General features: G+C 41.7%; 1 protein-coding gene across 3 annotated transcripts in view; it reads right to left on the bottom strand.

Annotated features, from left to right (window-relative positions):
- Nucleotides 1-15,424, bottom strand: part of syt7b (synaptotagmin VIIb) — a 133,850-nt gene that overhangs the window by 64,722 nt on the left and 53,704 nt on the right. For all 3 annotated transcript variants that reach the window (XM_075458634.1, XM_075458708.1, XM_075458786.1), the window contains exon 2: nt 538-641. In XM_075458634.1, coding sequence (XP_075314749.1) covers nt 538-641 — 104 coding nt within the window. The remainder of the gene's footprint in view (nt 1-537; nt 642-15,424) is intronic.

Genomic DNA, 15,424 nt, shown 5'->3' with positions numbered 1-15,424 from the left:
CACATATAATTTTATTGGTAAGTTCCTAAGTTTTCACCCATAAACCTACATCTTGTCAGTGTAGCCTTTTCTAGCACCATCACTACAGTAACTCCTATATTTAAATTTGGCAAACAAGGTATTTCTGGTTGACATAAATTTCCTCATTTCCAGTGCTCCAGCGACAGATCTTAACTGTCTACACCAAACTTAAAGCTCCAGTATATTGTGAAATACAGAGAGATTGCCCAAATATTGGATAGACCTTTAAGCAAGACCTTTAATGTAACACGTGTTCCTTGACTGTGTTCACATTGTTTTATATTTGTGGGTGGATGGCTTCAATAATCAGCCAATAATCTGATCCTTTCATTGCCATGTAACCCCACAGAATGTCTCCTGTCTGTGAGATGCAAACTTCAATTTCCCACTTACATATACAGCCTGTTGGAAAAGAAGGGGCAATAATCATCCAAACACACTTGTTCGGGACTAAGGACTTAAATTATATGTCAGTACTGAAATATGAATGTTGAAATGTGAGATACTGTAACTTACCAGTTTACGCTGACACCAGGTGCAGACGCCACATAGAGCTACCAGCCAAACAGCACATACTACGAATGCAACAGACAGCAGGAATACACTGAGAGACACTGATCCTGAAGAGGAGAGACAAGGAGACACATAAAGACGAGGGAATTAGTGGATTTAATGTAACACTTGTCCTGCTGAGACTCCTGAGGCTAATAATGTAAATTCATTCATGAACCTTCTGAAGGTGTTACAATTTGACACAAGTTAGGGAGAGCTATACTGTAGCTATTTTCAGGAGCAACGCCTTCTCTCCTTCCTTTCCCCATTCATCCTTGTCATCTGGCATCTTTCATCAGTAAGACACAGAGAAAAGTCAAATCTATGCAGGGGAAAAGACATAAAGGCACTGAAGCCGATTCTAGCTGATGTTCCAAGCATGTTTTAACAGGAAATGCGCAGAGATACTATCATGAGGCCAGAAACCATGCAATTACCAGCCTCCCTTTTCACTCTTCTATCTCCAAAATCCTTTAGAAAGTTTGTTCCTGTCTTGACAGATGATGTTTTTTTTTCCACAGCCTCTTCTATTTTCATCTGTATTTCTTTAATTTTCTGCTTCTCAACCATACCATTCATTCAGTTATTTGCTAAGTTATTCAAATTGCAAAGGCAGAAAGGCAAAAAAAACATTGCAAATAATTAGCTCATAACCACTGCATCCTTTCCTCTGCAACACGGTCTGCATCTGTTTTAAGGCTCTCTCCACCTGAGAGATTCAATTCCCTTTTCCCCTTGATGTCACAGGTTGTCCACCCTCAACCTTTATAAATTTGTTAGGTCAAAGAAGAGAAAGTGGATCAGCAAACCTCTTTCCCACTTTTATATCTTTTCTAACCTTTTCTCATGTGCTTCATCTTTATCATCCACTTTATGCTATTCAACTCTTTTGATAAGGAATTCGTAAGATTTCAGGATTAACTTTATCTCTCCTTTACTCTGAACCTGTCATTTAGCAGTAACCTCACTTTCAGAAAAATGTGTTTGCACTAAACAGAAAAAATGGCTTCAATCTTTTCTATGTCTATTTGGAGCAACACATACAGGAACACAGAAAGCTGGCACTGCCGAAACAACTAAAAAAGCTGAAATACTCTCCAGCTGGAGGACACACAACCAGCTGGAAATAAGGGCCATTTCAGACCAGGGCGGCAAAGCGTGGCGGAACGGAAGCGATTTTCACCGGCGGAGGTGAAAATACATGGAAACAGATCTGTCCTTGCACACCGACGCGGCGGTAGTCGGGCGGTAGCGGCGCGGAGACGCCTCCGTCCCGCGCTGCTTTTGGAAAATAGAACTCGAGCGGAATTGGGACGGCAGCGGCCGGCGGTGTGCCGTTGAAATGAATGGGGAATGCAGACAGGGCTGGAGCAGAACTAACGCGGCCGCGGACTGTCCAGTGTGAAAAGCCAAGTTGAACACACCGCCTGATAACCGGCGTAAGACTGCCGTCGTTTCGCTGCCGAAACGCCACGCTCTGGTCTGAAATCGGCCTTTAAGAATGTCCCCTCTAAAAGCTTTTAGAACAGTCAGACCTCCTGGGTGGAGCCACACGTCTGACAATCTTTTACTCAGCAGGGTGTTATGAACAGGACAAATTTATGATTTTAGGCCGCATTATAATAATTCAAATTCATTTTAAACAATGTAACCAGCTCACTAAATTAGATCTTCAGATAATCTTCCCACCCTGTCAGTTTACAGTAGCAGGACAAGTTGATCAAAAGTAATACACATGACCTTTGTACTTAATATTCACTACTCTATGTAATAGTTTTTAATATAACTTGCTTGTTGGCACAAAAAATTGATAAATGAAAGAAATTAAAGATACACACACACATATAGATTTTTTGTACACTATCCTGCATGACGTTTGTCGGAGTTGGTAGTTGAGTTCCGACATTTGTTAACAAAACACACATTTCCCATCCTCATATGGATGGAAAATATATCCTCATCCCATAAGGCATTACAGGGAAAATGTGGATTAATTTACATAAGTGATGATGACAAGAGAGCTTTCATCATTTTTTCATTCAACAGAAGCTAGTTTCCAACAATCTCACTGTTAATATTTCATATTCTATATATAACACCGCATCTAACACATATCAATACTCAGCACATTTTGTATCCTGACTAAACTGATAAGAAGAAAATCAGATTTAAAGCAGCTCGGGAACTGACACTGTTTTATAGTGAACATAAAACCCCTCCATAACACCAAGTAAGTGAATTAAAATGTCATGACTTGTCCATTTATTTTGAATAATCTATGTAAATACTGTATGTACAAATATATGAAACTGTGCTGGTAGGTCATAACTCACATGAATTAGCTTAGAGGAAATGAGCTGCTCAGAGAGACACAGAGAGGAGAGGCAAAATAAAAAAATATATTAAGACAGAAAGCAGAGATAATACATAAATAATGCTTTCTTTCCTTTCATCTTACCTTTTACCCAGTTTTATTTTTGGCCATGGAAGTAACACATTATGATTAGAATCTAATTTTGTGTTTTGTCTCTTTGGACATCTGACTTTTATCATCAGATAGTTGCAGTGGTGAAGCTCTTGTTCAGCCATTTGTTAAACTGAAGTTGTCTGGTTTTTCTTTTTCTGTTTTTCCATCACATTTGGCCTCATGTTTGTCATTAGCTCATTTTGGATATTTATGGGATATTGGCACAAGTAGTGAGAGCCCATTAAGTATAATTAAATCTCTCTGGTCAGTCTGGAAGCTCCACTGAAAGGACATTGAAACGGACATTGAAAAGCCCTTTATATTATCAGTATATCATATACAGTTGTGTGCAAAAGTCTTGAGCAACTCCTCATTTTTTTTAAGTTTTGCTTCCAAGCAGCCATACTTTCTTGTAATCTTTTAAAATGGTCTTGATCAACAGTTCTCCAGGCTTTCAAAACACTGGCTTATTTTTTATTTATCTTCAGTCCATTCCTTGTACCTGACTATTTTCAGAGGAATATGTTTTATTTTTTTGTTATTATTTTGTAATGGAAGCTGTTGCACCGATAAGAATCAAGAGCACCTTGAGCAAACAGAAAACACCATGGAGAAACACCACTACGGTCAAAAACCTGAAAAGAGAATGCAGGAAAGCTGAATGTAAATGGAGGAAAACAAAGCTTCAGACTCACTATGAGCTGTACAAAGAAAGCCTGTTATAACAATGAGCTGTGCAAGGCCAGACAGCTGCATATATCTGAAATGATTAATAAGAATACCAACAATTCTCGAACTCTGTTTGCTATGGTTGAAAAACTCACAAATCCTCCTAAACAGTCAAACCCAGACCTCCTCTCCACAGAGAAATGCAACGAATTTGCCAACTTTTTTAGCCAAAAAATCTAAACGATTAGACAAAACATTCACACAACACAGACAAGGAAGAAAACTAATCTGTGTCTAAAACCTAGAAAAACCTCTGATGTTATGTCACAATATAATATTGTTGATTTAAAAATCCTAGAGGAAACAGTTCTGAAATCAACAACTTGCACTCTGGACATAATACCATCCGACTTTTTAATAACTGTTTTTACCTCAGTAGAAAGTGATCTCCTACAAATAGTTAACAGCTCACTGGCATCAGGCATTTTTCCCAAGTCACTAATGACAGCTGCCATTAAGCCACTCCTAAAGAAGAGAACTCTAGATGCCTCTATGATGAACAACTACAGACCTGTCTCTAATCTCTCTTATATATCCAAGATTATTGAGAAAGTTGTATTTAACCAGCTCAACGACTTTCTGAATGAAAGTGGAAGTCTTGATAACTTTCAATCAGGCTTCAGACGTCATCACAGCACTGAAACAGCTCTGGTCAAAGTGTTAAACGACATCAGGTTGAATACTGATTCTGGTAATGTTTCAGTCCTGGTTCTGAGTGGCCATGACTTGTGGAGTCCCCCAGGGGTCAATTACTGAACCTCTTCTGTTTAACTTGTATATGCTCCCTTTGGGTCAGATATTGCAGAACTTTAACATAAATTATCACAGTTATGCAGACGATATGCGGCTGTGGCTCAGTGGTTATAGTCGGTCGTCCAATAACCAGAAGGTTGGCGGTTTGATTCCCACTCTCGCTTGGTGGAACTGATAGCTGGAGGGGTGTCAGTCCACCTCCTTGTCACGGCTGAGGTGCCCTTGAGCAAGGCACCGTACCCCCATGCTCCCCGGGCGCTTTCATGGCTGCCCACAGCTCCAGGTTGGCATCTGTCTTTGAGTGTGTGACCCTGTGCATGTGTGTCAACAGGTGCCAACCTGGATGGGTTAAAAGCGGAGGACAAATCTACCTTCGGGTATAAATAAAGTCACTTAACTTAATACACAACTTTATGCATCTCTGTCACCGGACGACTGCAGTCCAGCAGACGTACTGTGTCAGTGTTTGGAGGAAACAACTGGATGAGAGAGAATTTTCTAAAATTAAATGAAGACAAAACTGAGATCATTCTGTTTGGTAGCAAAGAGAAGAGGGTCAGCGTTGGTAAATATCTTGAGACTCGGGCCCTTACAATCACTGACCAAGTTCGTAACCTCGGAGTGTTGATAGACTCAGATCTGACTTTCAGCAGCCACATCAAAGCTGTCACCAAGGCAGCTTTTTACCACCTCAGAAACATCAACAGAATTAAAGGTTTCCTCTCCCAAAAAGACCAGGAGAAAGTCATGCATGCATTCATCTCCAGTAGACTCCATTCCTGTAACGCTCTTTTAACTGGACTTCCCAAAAAGAGCATTAAACATCTGCAGCTCATCCAGAACGCTGCTGCTAGAGTTTTAACCAGGACTAAGAGATCTGAACACATCACACCAGTTTTAAAATCTCTACACTGGCTTCCAGTCAGTCACAGAATAGATTTTAAAAGCCTGCTGATGGTTTACAAATCCCAGAACGGTTTAGGCCCAAAATACATCTGTGATATGTTCAGAGAATATAAACCCAGCAGAGCTCTTAGATCCAAGGACTCAGGTCAGCTGGTCCAGTCCAGAGTCCAGACTAAACATGGAGAAGCAGCATTTAGCTGTTATGCTGCAAACAAGTGGAACAAACTGCCAGTGGAGATTAAACTTTCACCAAATGTAGACATTTTTAAATCCAGGTTAAAAATATTTCTTTTCTCATGTGTCTATGCATGAAATCTGCACGATATCTTTTAATTTATCTGGACTGTTGCTGGTTTTTAAATCCATTTAAATTATTTTATGTATTTTTAATGCTTCTTCCACTCCCTGCTGCAATGGTTTTATTTTATGTAAAGCACTTTGAATTATTTTGTACATGAAATGTGGTATACAAATAAATTTGATTTGATTTTGATTTGATTTTAAGCCACTTACCACTGACGTATGAATCATACAAGCATAACAAAAGTGCCTAACTCAAGGGATAAAGCGGTGTCATGTTAAGTTTCAATCAATCTCTGCAACTACTCTTTTCCCAGGTAATACGTAAAGAAATGTGGGGTGGATCAAAATGTTTGCACGGCCCCGTATATATTCAGCTGGCTTTTTCCCATAGATCCCATCAGATACCATTGCCTCGGTTTCTAGAAGGCTAGTTAAACAATTTGGACTCTTTGTCGTGTTCTTTCAACACCTTCCTTGGCTGTTTCTGCACGGCTAAACTCTGTCCTGCTGGAGGAGGCATCTGCTGGATGGAAAAGTTTCTGGTATGTAGTAAAATGGCAACTGTGAAAGTAACATGATTGCATGATGAATGGTGCAGGTGAACATTTTGCTTGTGGTACATCAAAGCAATAAACAGATTCTTATAACACTGTTGAACAAGATATGTTTGCTACACTGGGTGCTTGATACACAACAAATTTCAAATTAAACCCCAGCACCTGGACCTTAAAAATACACCAGTAACAGTTTTTTTTCTAATCAGTCCTGAAGATTAGCACTTTAAGGTATTGGTAAAACTACTGCAGACTTACTGTTTTTTTTTTTTTAAAGCCATTTCAGCTGGAAGTAAATCATTTTAGGAGCTTTTGATAAGATTTTATATTATAAGATTTAGTTCAAGAAAATGAAAACCCAAAGATCACACTGCAATCAGAACATGTTTGGGAAGTTAAGTTAATTTGGGATGATCTGACTCGTATCAAATCCCTTTAAGTTGAAAGGAAATTCTTCCTATTCTTTATTTGAATCTGTTCTTTAAAGGACAGACAACATAAAACTGGTAGATGAGGAAAATTCTACAAAAGCATCCCTTTCTTGGATATTGGCCATGCCCTCTCTTTCACCAGCCATGCCCAGATTTGCATAATCAGATCTTATCACCGTGAGTAGAATCTAAATAAGTAAAGCATTTATAAAATTAGGTATAAATGTAAATATCAGATTCCATTATCCATATGACATATCCCCTGTTCGGGGGGTATTTTAATACCAGGTAGATATGTAGTCCTAGTTGAAGGACATTCTCCTGTTTTTCAAATCCACTCAACCACCAATTTTTTGTCAAGCCATATTGCTGCTGTCACAGTTCAGCCCATTCATTCATTTCCTTCTGCTAGTTTTCCTCTACTAATTAGCATTCATGTCATTTTAGATCCTATAGTCATCCCCAATTTTCTCAACAATTTCAGTCCCCTAATTCCCCACACCTACCCTACTACCTCATTAGCCTCTTCAGTTTTTGTATCAGTCCAGTTTCACTTCTTTTGTACTAGATTGTCCATTGTGTGGAATTCCACTTGACTTTCCAGTCATTTTTTTCTGTCTCATCAGATGCCCAGTTTTGATACCCTGCCCATTGGACTTTGCATTGGCTGGTGTCTTTGCTCTGTTTGCTTGTTATTTCAGCCTGCAGCTAAACCAAGCTCATTCACTTATTTTATTATTTTTCATGTTTTTTTTCACAGTAAAGCTTTCAATAAAGATGAACTGTTTCAACTTTGTGTTATACTGAAATGTCTTCCTGTTACAGGATCACATGCTAACCACCCTCTATGCTGTATTTCTCCACTGTTATAATAATAATTTATTTATACTTTATTGAATAGTGAAACCTGCACACCTGAAGATATTGTCAATGTGTTGTGTAGAACTGGGACAAACAGAACTCAGTTTCATGTTTGTTTCATAATGCAGGTTTTTTTTTTTTGTATGTGGGCATAATATCAAGTGGACCCCTAAACCTGTTTATACCTGAAATGCTCTATTTGGTCTAAATTAGATAATCTTATCCCATGTCTCATGCCATTTATTGTATTGTCTTTATTTTTTAAGCGCTCACTTCTCCTGTTTGACACTTTGATTCCTGTCCTTGTGTGTTTCCTGCCAGTGTGATTACCTATCGTGAGTAGAATAGTTTCACCTGTTGCTCATTATCCTTCCTTCCCCTGTGTATTTACTCTTTGTGTCTCCTCTCTGCAGGAGACCTGCAGGTGTATTTCATCTCTGTTGTCTAAATGTTCAAGGAGCTTGCCCATGCATCAGTCCTACAAATAAATCTTAGTTCAGGTCTCATTCTTTTAGTCCATAATTACAGATGCTACAGTGTAGCGATGCAGCTCTCAAACTTATATTGCATCACCCCTCTAAATCTTGCTAGCAATCTGTATGATCTCTATTGCCATCACTTGAGAAGTAGAACTTTGCCAAGGAGATGAGCTCATGCTCTCAAAAAATCCACTTCCCTCAGGGACCTCTCTCTCACAAAGAGCATCTGCTGCAGTAAAACCGGCTTAGAAACATGTGTAATCAACTAAAATGAAAAAGAAAATCTGTATCAAGTAAACAGAAATTGACTGAAAACATATTCTATGATGAAACAGTTTAAGCTATGTTCAAAACATAAACTGAGGACAATTTTACACAAAATAGTGAAACAGCCATCGACCCTGAGAATATAAAAAGCCCAGCCTCTGCCACTTAGGAAGAATACCTCTCATTTTTACAAGGAAAACAAACTTGTGGGGAAAACGTGATCATCTTGGAGAAATCCTCAATCCAGTCTCGAATCAAAGTGTGCCACTGTTACATTGTTGAGTTGAGCAAAACATACTAGGTAAAGGCAATAAAGGATCTAAAACCGTGAGATGTTTTTGTTATTTTCTTTTGTTGTGTTGTGGGAATCTTATGATTAAAAAAAACAACCTGGAAACTCATCTTTTGAGGCTGTATAACACATTTTCTCAAATGAAGAACTTTCATCTCAGACACTGAGGTTCGTGCTGCTTCAAGACCTAGTTTCATTTGAATTTTTCATGACATTAAGGTCTCAGTCATTCTTTGGTTATAATACATTTAAGCAGCAAAAGAAAGCTTTGTTAAGAAGAAAGGCTCTATTTAGGAAAATATTTTCTTTTACACTAATTTTCCATTTTTTCCGGAGAGACATGTCCTGCCCAAAGAACACACACAAAAAATGTATCTATCTAATAATTATCCAGTCTTTTATATAAAAGCTTCTGTAAAGTTTTTTAAGCTATACATGTATTTCGAACTCCCCCATGAGCTGTCACCTTACTGTGGTGGGGGGATTTGCCCGAAGAAACTACACTGATTCCCCTTCCGACAGGCTCACCACCTGTGGGAGGGGCCAAGGGGGTCGGGTGCCTTGTGAGCTGGGTGGCAGCCGAAGGCGGAGACCTTGGCGGTCTGATCCTCGGCTACTGAAGCTGGCTCTTGGGACGTGGAACGTCACCTCTCTGCTGGGGAAGAAGCCTGAGCTGGTGCGCGAGGCTGAGCGGTTCCAGCTAGATATAGTCGGACTCACCTCGACGCATGGCTAGGGCTCCGGAACCAGCCTCCTCGAGAGGGGTTGGACTCTCTTCCACTCTGGAGTTGCCCGCGGTGAGAGGCGTAGAGCAGGTGTGGGGATACTTATTGCCCCCCGGCTGTGCGCCTGTACATTGGGGTTTGCCCCGGTGGACGAGAGGGTAGCCTCCCTCCGCCTTAGGGTGGGGGGACGTGTCCCGACTGTTGTTTGTGCTTATGCACCGAACAGCAGTTCAGAGTACCCACACTTTTTGGAGTCCCTGGAGGAGGCACTGGAGAGTGCCCCTCCGGGAGACTCCCTCGTCCTGCTGGGGGACTTCAATGCTCACGTGGGCAAAATATGAGAAAAAAAAATAAATTTTCGTTAACGAGACTAAGACGAGACGAAATTTACAAGCCATGGACGAATGGACATTAAAAAATGTAATTGTTTATAATTACATTTAACTAGCTCTGACAGCGTCATGCTGAGGGTATTATTTGTCGCCCATATTAAAACAATTGGAGAGAGATGCTTTTACGCACAGAAGCTTTTGGAAACATTGGTCATGACTGATCATTATATTGAATTGGTTATTTTCTGACAAGCATGGTGAACAGCACTCAACGTTAACATAATCAGAAGTGTGTCAGAATCATAACAGTTAGCGTAGTGTGTTCGGACAGCGGGATAATGACAAATACACGTCTGCCTGTGTTGTGTTGATCAGAATATTTTGGCGAGTAAAATATGGTAGTAGATTCGCCAGACCAGAGCTAGCTACAATGAGAGTGGCAAATACTGACCGAAAAGTAGTCGAACTTAGATGCACGTGGTGTTGAAATTGACTGGGTATAGTAGTAAAGCCAGTCATGATCAACCTACCGGTAACTAGCTAATGTGTGTGTGTGTGTGTGTGTGTGTGTGTGTGTGGAGAAGTTTTTTATTCTGTACAGTGTGATATATGTAAACAAGAGAATCAGTGTTTGGAGAAGTTTTTTATTATGTACAGTGTGATATATGTTAAAAAGAGAAGCAGTGTGTGGAGAAGTTCTATCATGTACAGTGTTGACTTAAATGACTAAAATGACTAAAATTTGACTAAGACTAAAATTGATTTTCGACATTGTGACTAAGACTAAGACTAAATTAAAAAATGCTGACGAAATTAACACTGATATGTGCACTTGGCACCAGGACACCTTGGGCCGCAGTTCGATGATCGACTTTGTGGTCGTATCGTCGGACTTGCGGCCGTATGTCCTGGACACTCGGGTGAAGAGAGGGGCGGAGCTGTCAACTGATCACCACCTGGTGGTGAGTTGGCTCCGCTGGTGGGGGAGGAAGCCGGTCAGACCTGGCTGGCCCAAACGTATTGTGAGGGTCTGCTGGGAACGGCTGGCGGAATCCCCTGTAAGGAGGAGTTTCAACTCCCACCTCCGGCAGAGCTTCAACCATGTCCCGGGGGAGGTGGGGGACATTGAGCCTGAATGGGCCATGTTCTGTGCCTCCATTGTTGAGGCGGCCGACTGGAGCTGTGGCTGTAAGGTGGTCGGTGCCTGTCGTGGCGGCAATCCCCGAACCCGCTGGTGGACACCAGTAGTGAGGGAAGCCGTCAAGCTGAAGAAGGAGTCCTTTCGGGCCTGTTTGGCCAGTGGGACTCTGGAAGCAGGTGATGGGTACCGACAAGCCAAGCGGAATGCGGCCTCGGCGGTTGCTGAGGCAAAAACTCGGGCTTGGGAGGAGTTCGGGGAGGCCATGGAGAACGACTTCCGGACGGCCTCGAAGAGATTCTGGTCCACCATCTGGCGGCTGAGGGGGGGGAAGCGGTGCACCGTCAACACCGTGTATGATGAGGGCGGGGCTCTGCTGACCTCAACTAGGGACGTCGTGAGTCGGTGGGGGGAATACTTCGAGGGCCTCCTTAATCCTACGCCTTTCAATGAGGAAGCAGGGTTGGGGGGCTCGGACGTGGTGCCTCCCATTTCCGGGGCTGAGGTTGCCGAGGTGGTCAAAAAGCTCCTCGATGGCAAGGCCCCGGGGGTGGATGAGGTCCGTCCTGAGTTCCTCAAGGCTCTGGATGTTGTAGGGCTGTCTTGGTTGACACGCTTCTGCAACATCGCCTGGACATCGGGGGCAGTGCCTCTGGACTGGCAGATCAGGGTGGTGGTCCCCCTCTTTAAAAAGGGGGACCGGAGGGTGTGTTCCAACTATAGGGGGATCACACTCCTCAGCCCTGGTAAGGTCTATTCGGGGGTACTGGAGAGGAGGATCTGCCGGATAATCGAATCTCGGATTCAGGAGGTACAGTGTGGTTTTCGTCCTGGCCGTGGAACAGTGGACCAGCTCTATACCCTCGGCAGGATCCTGGAGGGTGCATGGGAGTTTGCCCAACCGGTCTACATGTGTTTTGTGGACTTGGAGAAGGCGTTCGACCGTGTCCCTCGGGGACTCTTGTGGGGGGCGCTCCGGGAGTATGGAGTGCCGGACTCCTTGATATGGGCTCTTCGGTCTCTGTATGACTGGTGTCAGAGTTTGATCCGCATTGCCGGCAGTAAGTCGGACATGTTTCCTGTGAGGGTTGGACTCCGTCAGGGCTGCCCTTTGTCACCGATTCTGTTCATAATTTTTATGGAAAGAATTTCTAGGCGCAGCCAGGGCGTCGAGGGGGTCTGTTTTGGCGACCTCAGAATCGGGTCTCTGCTTTTTGCGAACGATGTGGCTCTGTTGGCATCGTCATGCCGTGACCTTCAGCTCTCACTGGAGCGGTTCGCAGCCGAGTGTGAAGCAGCTGGGATGAGAATCAGCACCTCCAAATCTGAGACCATGGTCCTCGAGTGGAAAAGGGTGGGGAATGAGATCCTTCCCCAAGTGGAGGAGTTCAAGTATCTCGGGGTCTTGTTCACGAGTAAGGGACGAAGGGAGCAGGAGATTGACAGGCGGATCGGTGCGGCATCCGCAGTGATGCGGGCTCTGCACCGGCCCGTCGTGGTGAAGAAGGGAGCTGAGCCAGAAGGCGAAGCTCTCGATTTACCGGTCAATCTATGTTCCTACCCTCACCTATGGTCACGAGCTTGTCAAGGCTGCTTTCAAACATTGACTTTTTCTGGAAGAAACTGAAGTGAATACTCACATTCCACAGACCTTAAATTACAGATGTCTTGTACAAAGTAAACATAATATTCAGTTCAGCTCATGAGTGAAAAGAGCAGGGAATTTTCCAGAAAATGCACAGTAGGTATGCACACTGAAGACATTTCTATCATGCATATGGTATTCAAGTGTCATTTTGCTTGAAGACAACCACCGCAAAAAGGTCCAAATGGAGAAAAAAGAAACATGAGGTTCTGTCAGGCTGTTGACTGACAAATCTACAACAGCAATGCCATCACTGTGCATATTTTGTATTGTGTTTTGTCTCCTGCACACTCTGCCCTGGCATAAACCCTCACTTTACCCAAATGGAGCATCTCTAGTTGTGAGACAGTGACTGACTCTGACAATCTCCTTTTGTGTGTTACATGTGTGTGTTTCCTGACAATGTCTCAACCTGGCATTTTGGACATCATCGGGCGATAGTGCTTAGAAAATGAGTTATATGTCACATTTTGTTTATGTATGGCATTTCTTGACCAGGAGCAATAACTTCCTGAACCTTCAGCTAGTCTGACAACACAGCTATAAATAACTGCAGTCTAACTGACTGCAATTTTTTACATTTAACTACCTTTTTAACCAAATTGAGCCGTATAACAAAGCTTATTTGCATTTGGGTACGCTTAGATGTGCATTTCATTATCTTTGTTAACTAGTTTATGAGTCCATATGCTGTATGTAAGCTTTGATAGTGACATTACAAAAATGCTGTGTTTAAACCTTGTCGTTGAGTAGTGCATGCAGTGCTGATGAATGATGCAATGTCAGGTCATGAAAGGTTAAATAAATGTGAATTACCTCCAGATAAAGCTCCTGCTGTGCTGTGTTTGGCTGCACGCTGTGACCCTCCCATGGCTCCAAGAATAAACAGAGACTCTTTAACGGTAACTCCAGCACGCACTATTTCTCTCCTCTCCATGTTACACTTATTTTCTTTTACGCAACCATGCAGTCTGAGATCATCATTTGGTGATCACTAAATGTTATGCACAGGCAGCTTCATATTTAGTTACAGGATGAAATTTAATGCAATCCTTCAGCATACCTTATCTTTACTATTTTCTTCCTACTTGCAGTGTCTCTGTCAACATGACATGATTTTCATTCATATATTTATGTAATTTAAAACACAAATAATTAGAACTGCTCATCTGAAAAATGACCCTCATAAACCTGCTGTAGTCTCTCTTCCTCGATACAGCCTCTCATATTCTAATGCTCTATGTTACCTTTGATTGATTTATATATCACAGTTTGTTTCTTGAGTTACTCTCAGTTGGATGACCGAAACATTGCTGTTTATTCATTTATGATGGTGATGATAAACTAGGACATCTAAAAAAGTTATAAAACACACTGGAGCAGTCCAAGCCTGCGTGTGTTAAAGCTGAATTAGAAAAAAGATTCACATCTAAAGTTAATTGTCATGATGTCTGTTGGGAGTCTCTTGCAATGTGTAATTCCATAACTACAAGATGAAACTTTACTTGTTTGCACACAACTGCGATTACAATTTGCAAATCACTCACTACGTGAGCAAGTTGTGACGTCAACACAGCACCATTACCATTTATATGCGCTTAGTCACATTGGAAAATGGTACAGCAGGAATGGCTGTGGAATAAGTCATACAGGAAGTATAATATGCAATGACTAACATAACTACACAGTTTCAACATCTACAATAGTTTTATTTTTGTGGGTTTTGATGGTTGTTCAGATGCATGTAGAGATGCAAACGTTCTTTCATGCAGCTCTTTCTGTTTTTCAAATGTGACACTGGCACAGCGTGTGTCAGCTTACAAAAATTGGTTGTTGCATGACCGACAAAAACAACCCAAAAGGCATCCAGTGCACCAACTGTTGCCATGTCAATTTTGCAGCATGCTGCTGTCTGGATGGTTAAAAATTGTAAGTGTGAGTTAAACAACAACCTTTAACAACAGTTAAATGCTGGGTCTAAAGGTCTTTTCACACATCATCTGCAACATTTCGGCGCAAAAAAGATATTTTCATTAATTATCAGTGTTCCTCTTTGGTGATTTACAAACACCAAACAGAGAATGATCGGCACCGCATCAGTCCATTCGCAGAGTCCACTGAGTCGTGACATATTTGTTGGGAAGAGCATTGTGTTTTGTGAGGCCAGCTTGCCCCAATACATACATACCACTGCTTGACAGTATTTTCATCTAGGAAACAATGATATAGTTATATCGGTCTGTAGGCTGTGCTGGAATGACATATAACCACTAGAGCAATGCCAACAATCACTGCAGTAATGTGGGTGTTAACCTGAAAGGAAGGAAGGCCACTGGTACAAGTTGTCATAATGTTAAGCACAGTTCTGTTGTTAACCTGTGGATATAATCCCTATATAAATTGATTTTGCTCATTTAACTGTTTTCTGAATTTGATTACTTTTAGACGAGGTTGAGTAGTCTCAATTCTTTCCTTGTAAAATCAACAAGGAAATTGGTTACCAGGTTTCTACCTATAAAAAACCTCCCAAAAATTAGTGAGAATGTATACATAAAGTAGGTAGCAGCTATGCCAAAAAGGTGTCATCTTAATCATTAAAATTATTTTGTGATGTGAAATTGGGGCAGCAGTGTGATGGTTAGCATTGTTGCCTCAAGTCATAAAGGTTCTTGGTTTGAATCTCAGCTGTGGCCTTTCTGTGTGGAGTTTGCATGTTTTCCCTGTGCCTATGATGAGTTTTACCCTGGTACTCCAGCTTCCTCCCACACTAACAAAAAAAGTGCACATTAGGTTAACTGATTGTTCTAAATTGGTTGTTTTTTTTGTTTGTTTCTGTGATGGGACTGTTGCCCTGACCAGCGTGTACCCAGCTGGGATAGGCTCCAGCGCTCCCACAACCCTGAATAGGATGGAGTGGGATGAGAAAATAAATGTATAAAAATAGATTAATGAAAAATAATATGGGACAA

The sequence above is a fragment of the Odontesthes bonariensis genome, chromosome 1 (genome assembly GCF_027942865.1).
Source record: "Odontesthes bonariensis isolate fOdoBon6 chromosome 1, fOdoBon6.hap1, whole genome shotgun sequence".
In the NCBI taxonomy this organism is placed as follows: Eukaryota; Metazoa; Chordata; class Actinopteri; order Atheriniformes; family Atherinopsidae; genus Odontesthes; species Odontesthes bonariensis.
The sequence above is the reverse complement of the archived record's forward strand: the minus strand, read 5'-3'. Positions and strand labels throughout refer to the sequence as shown.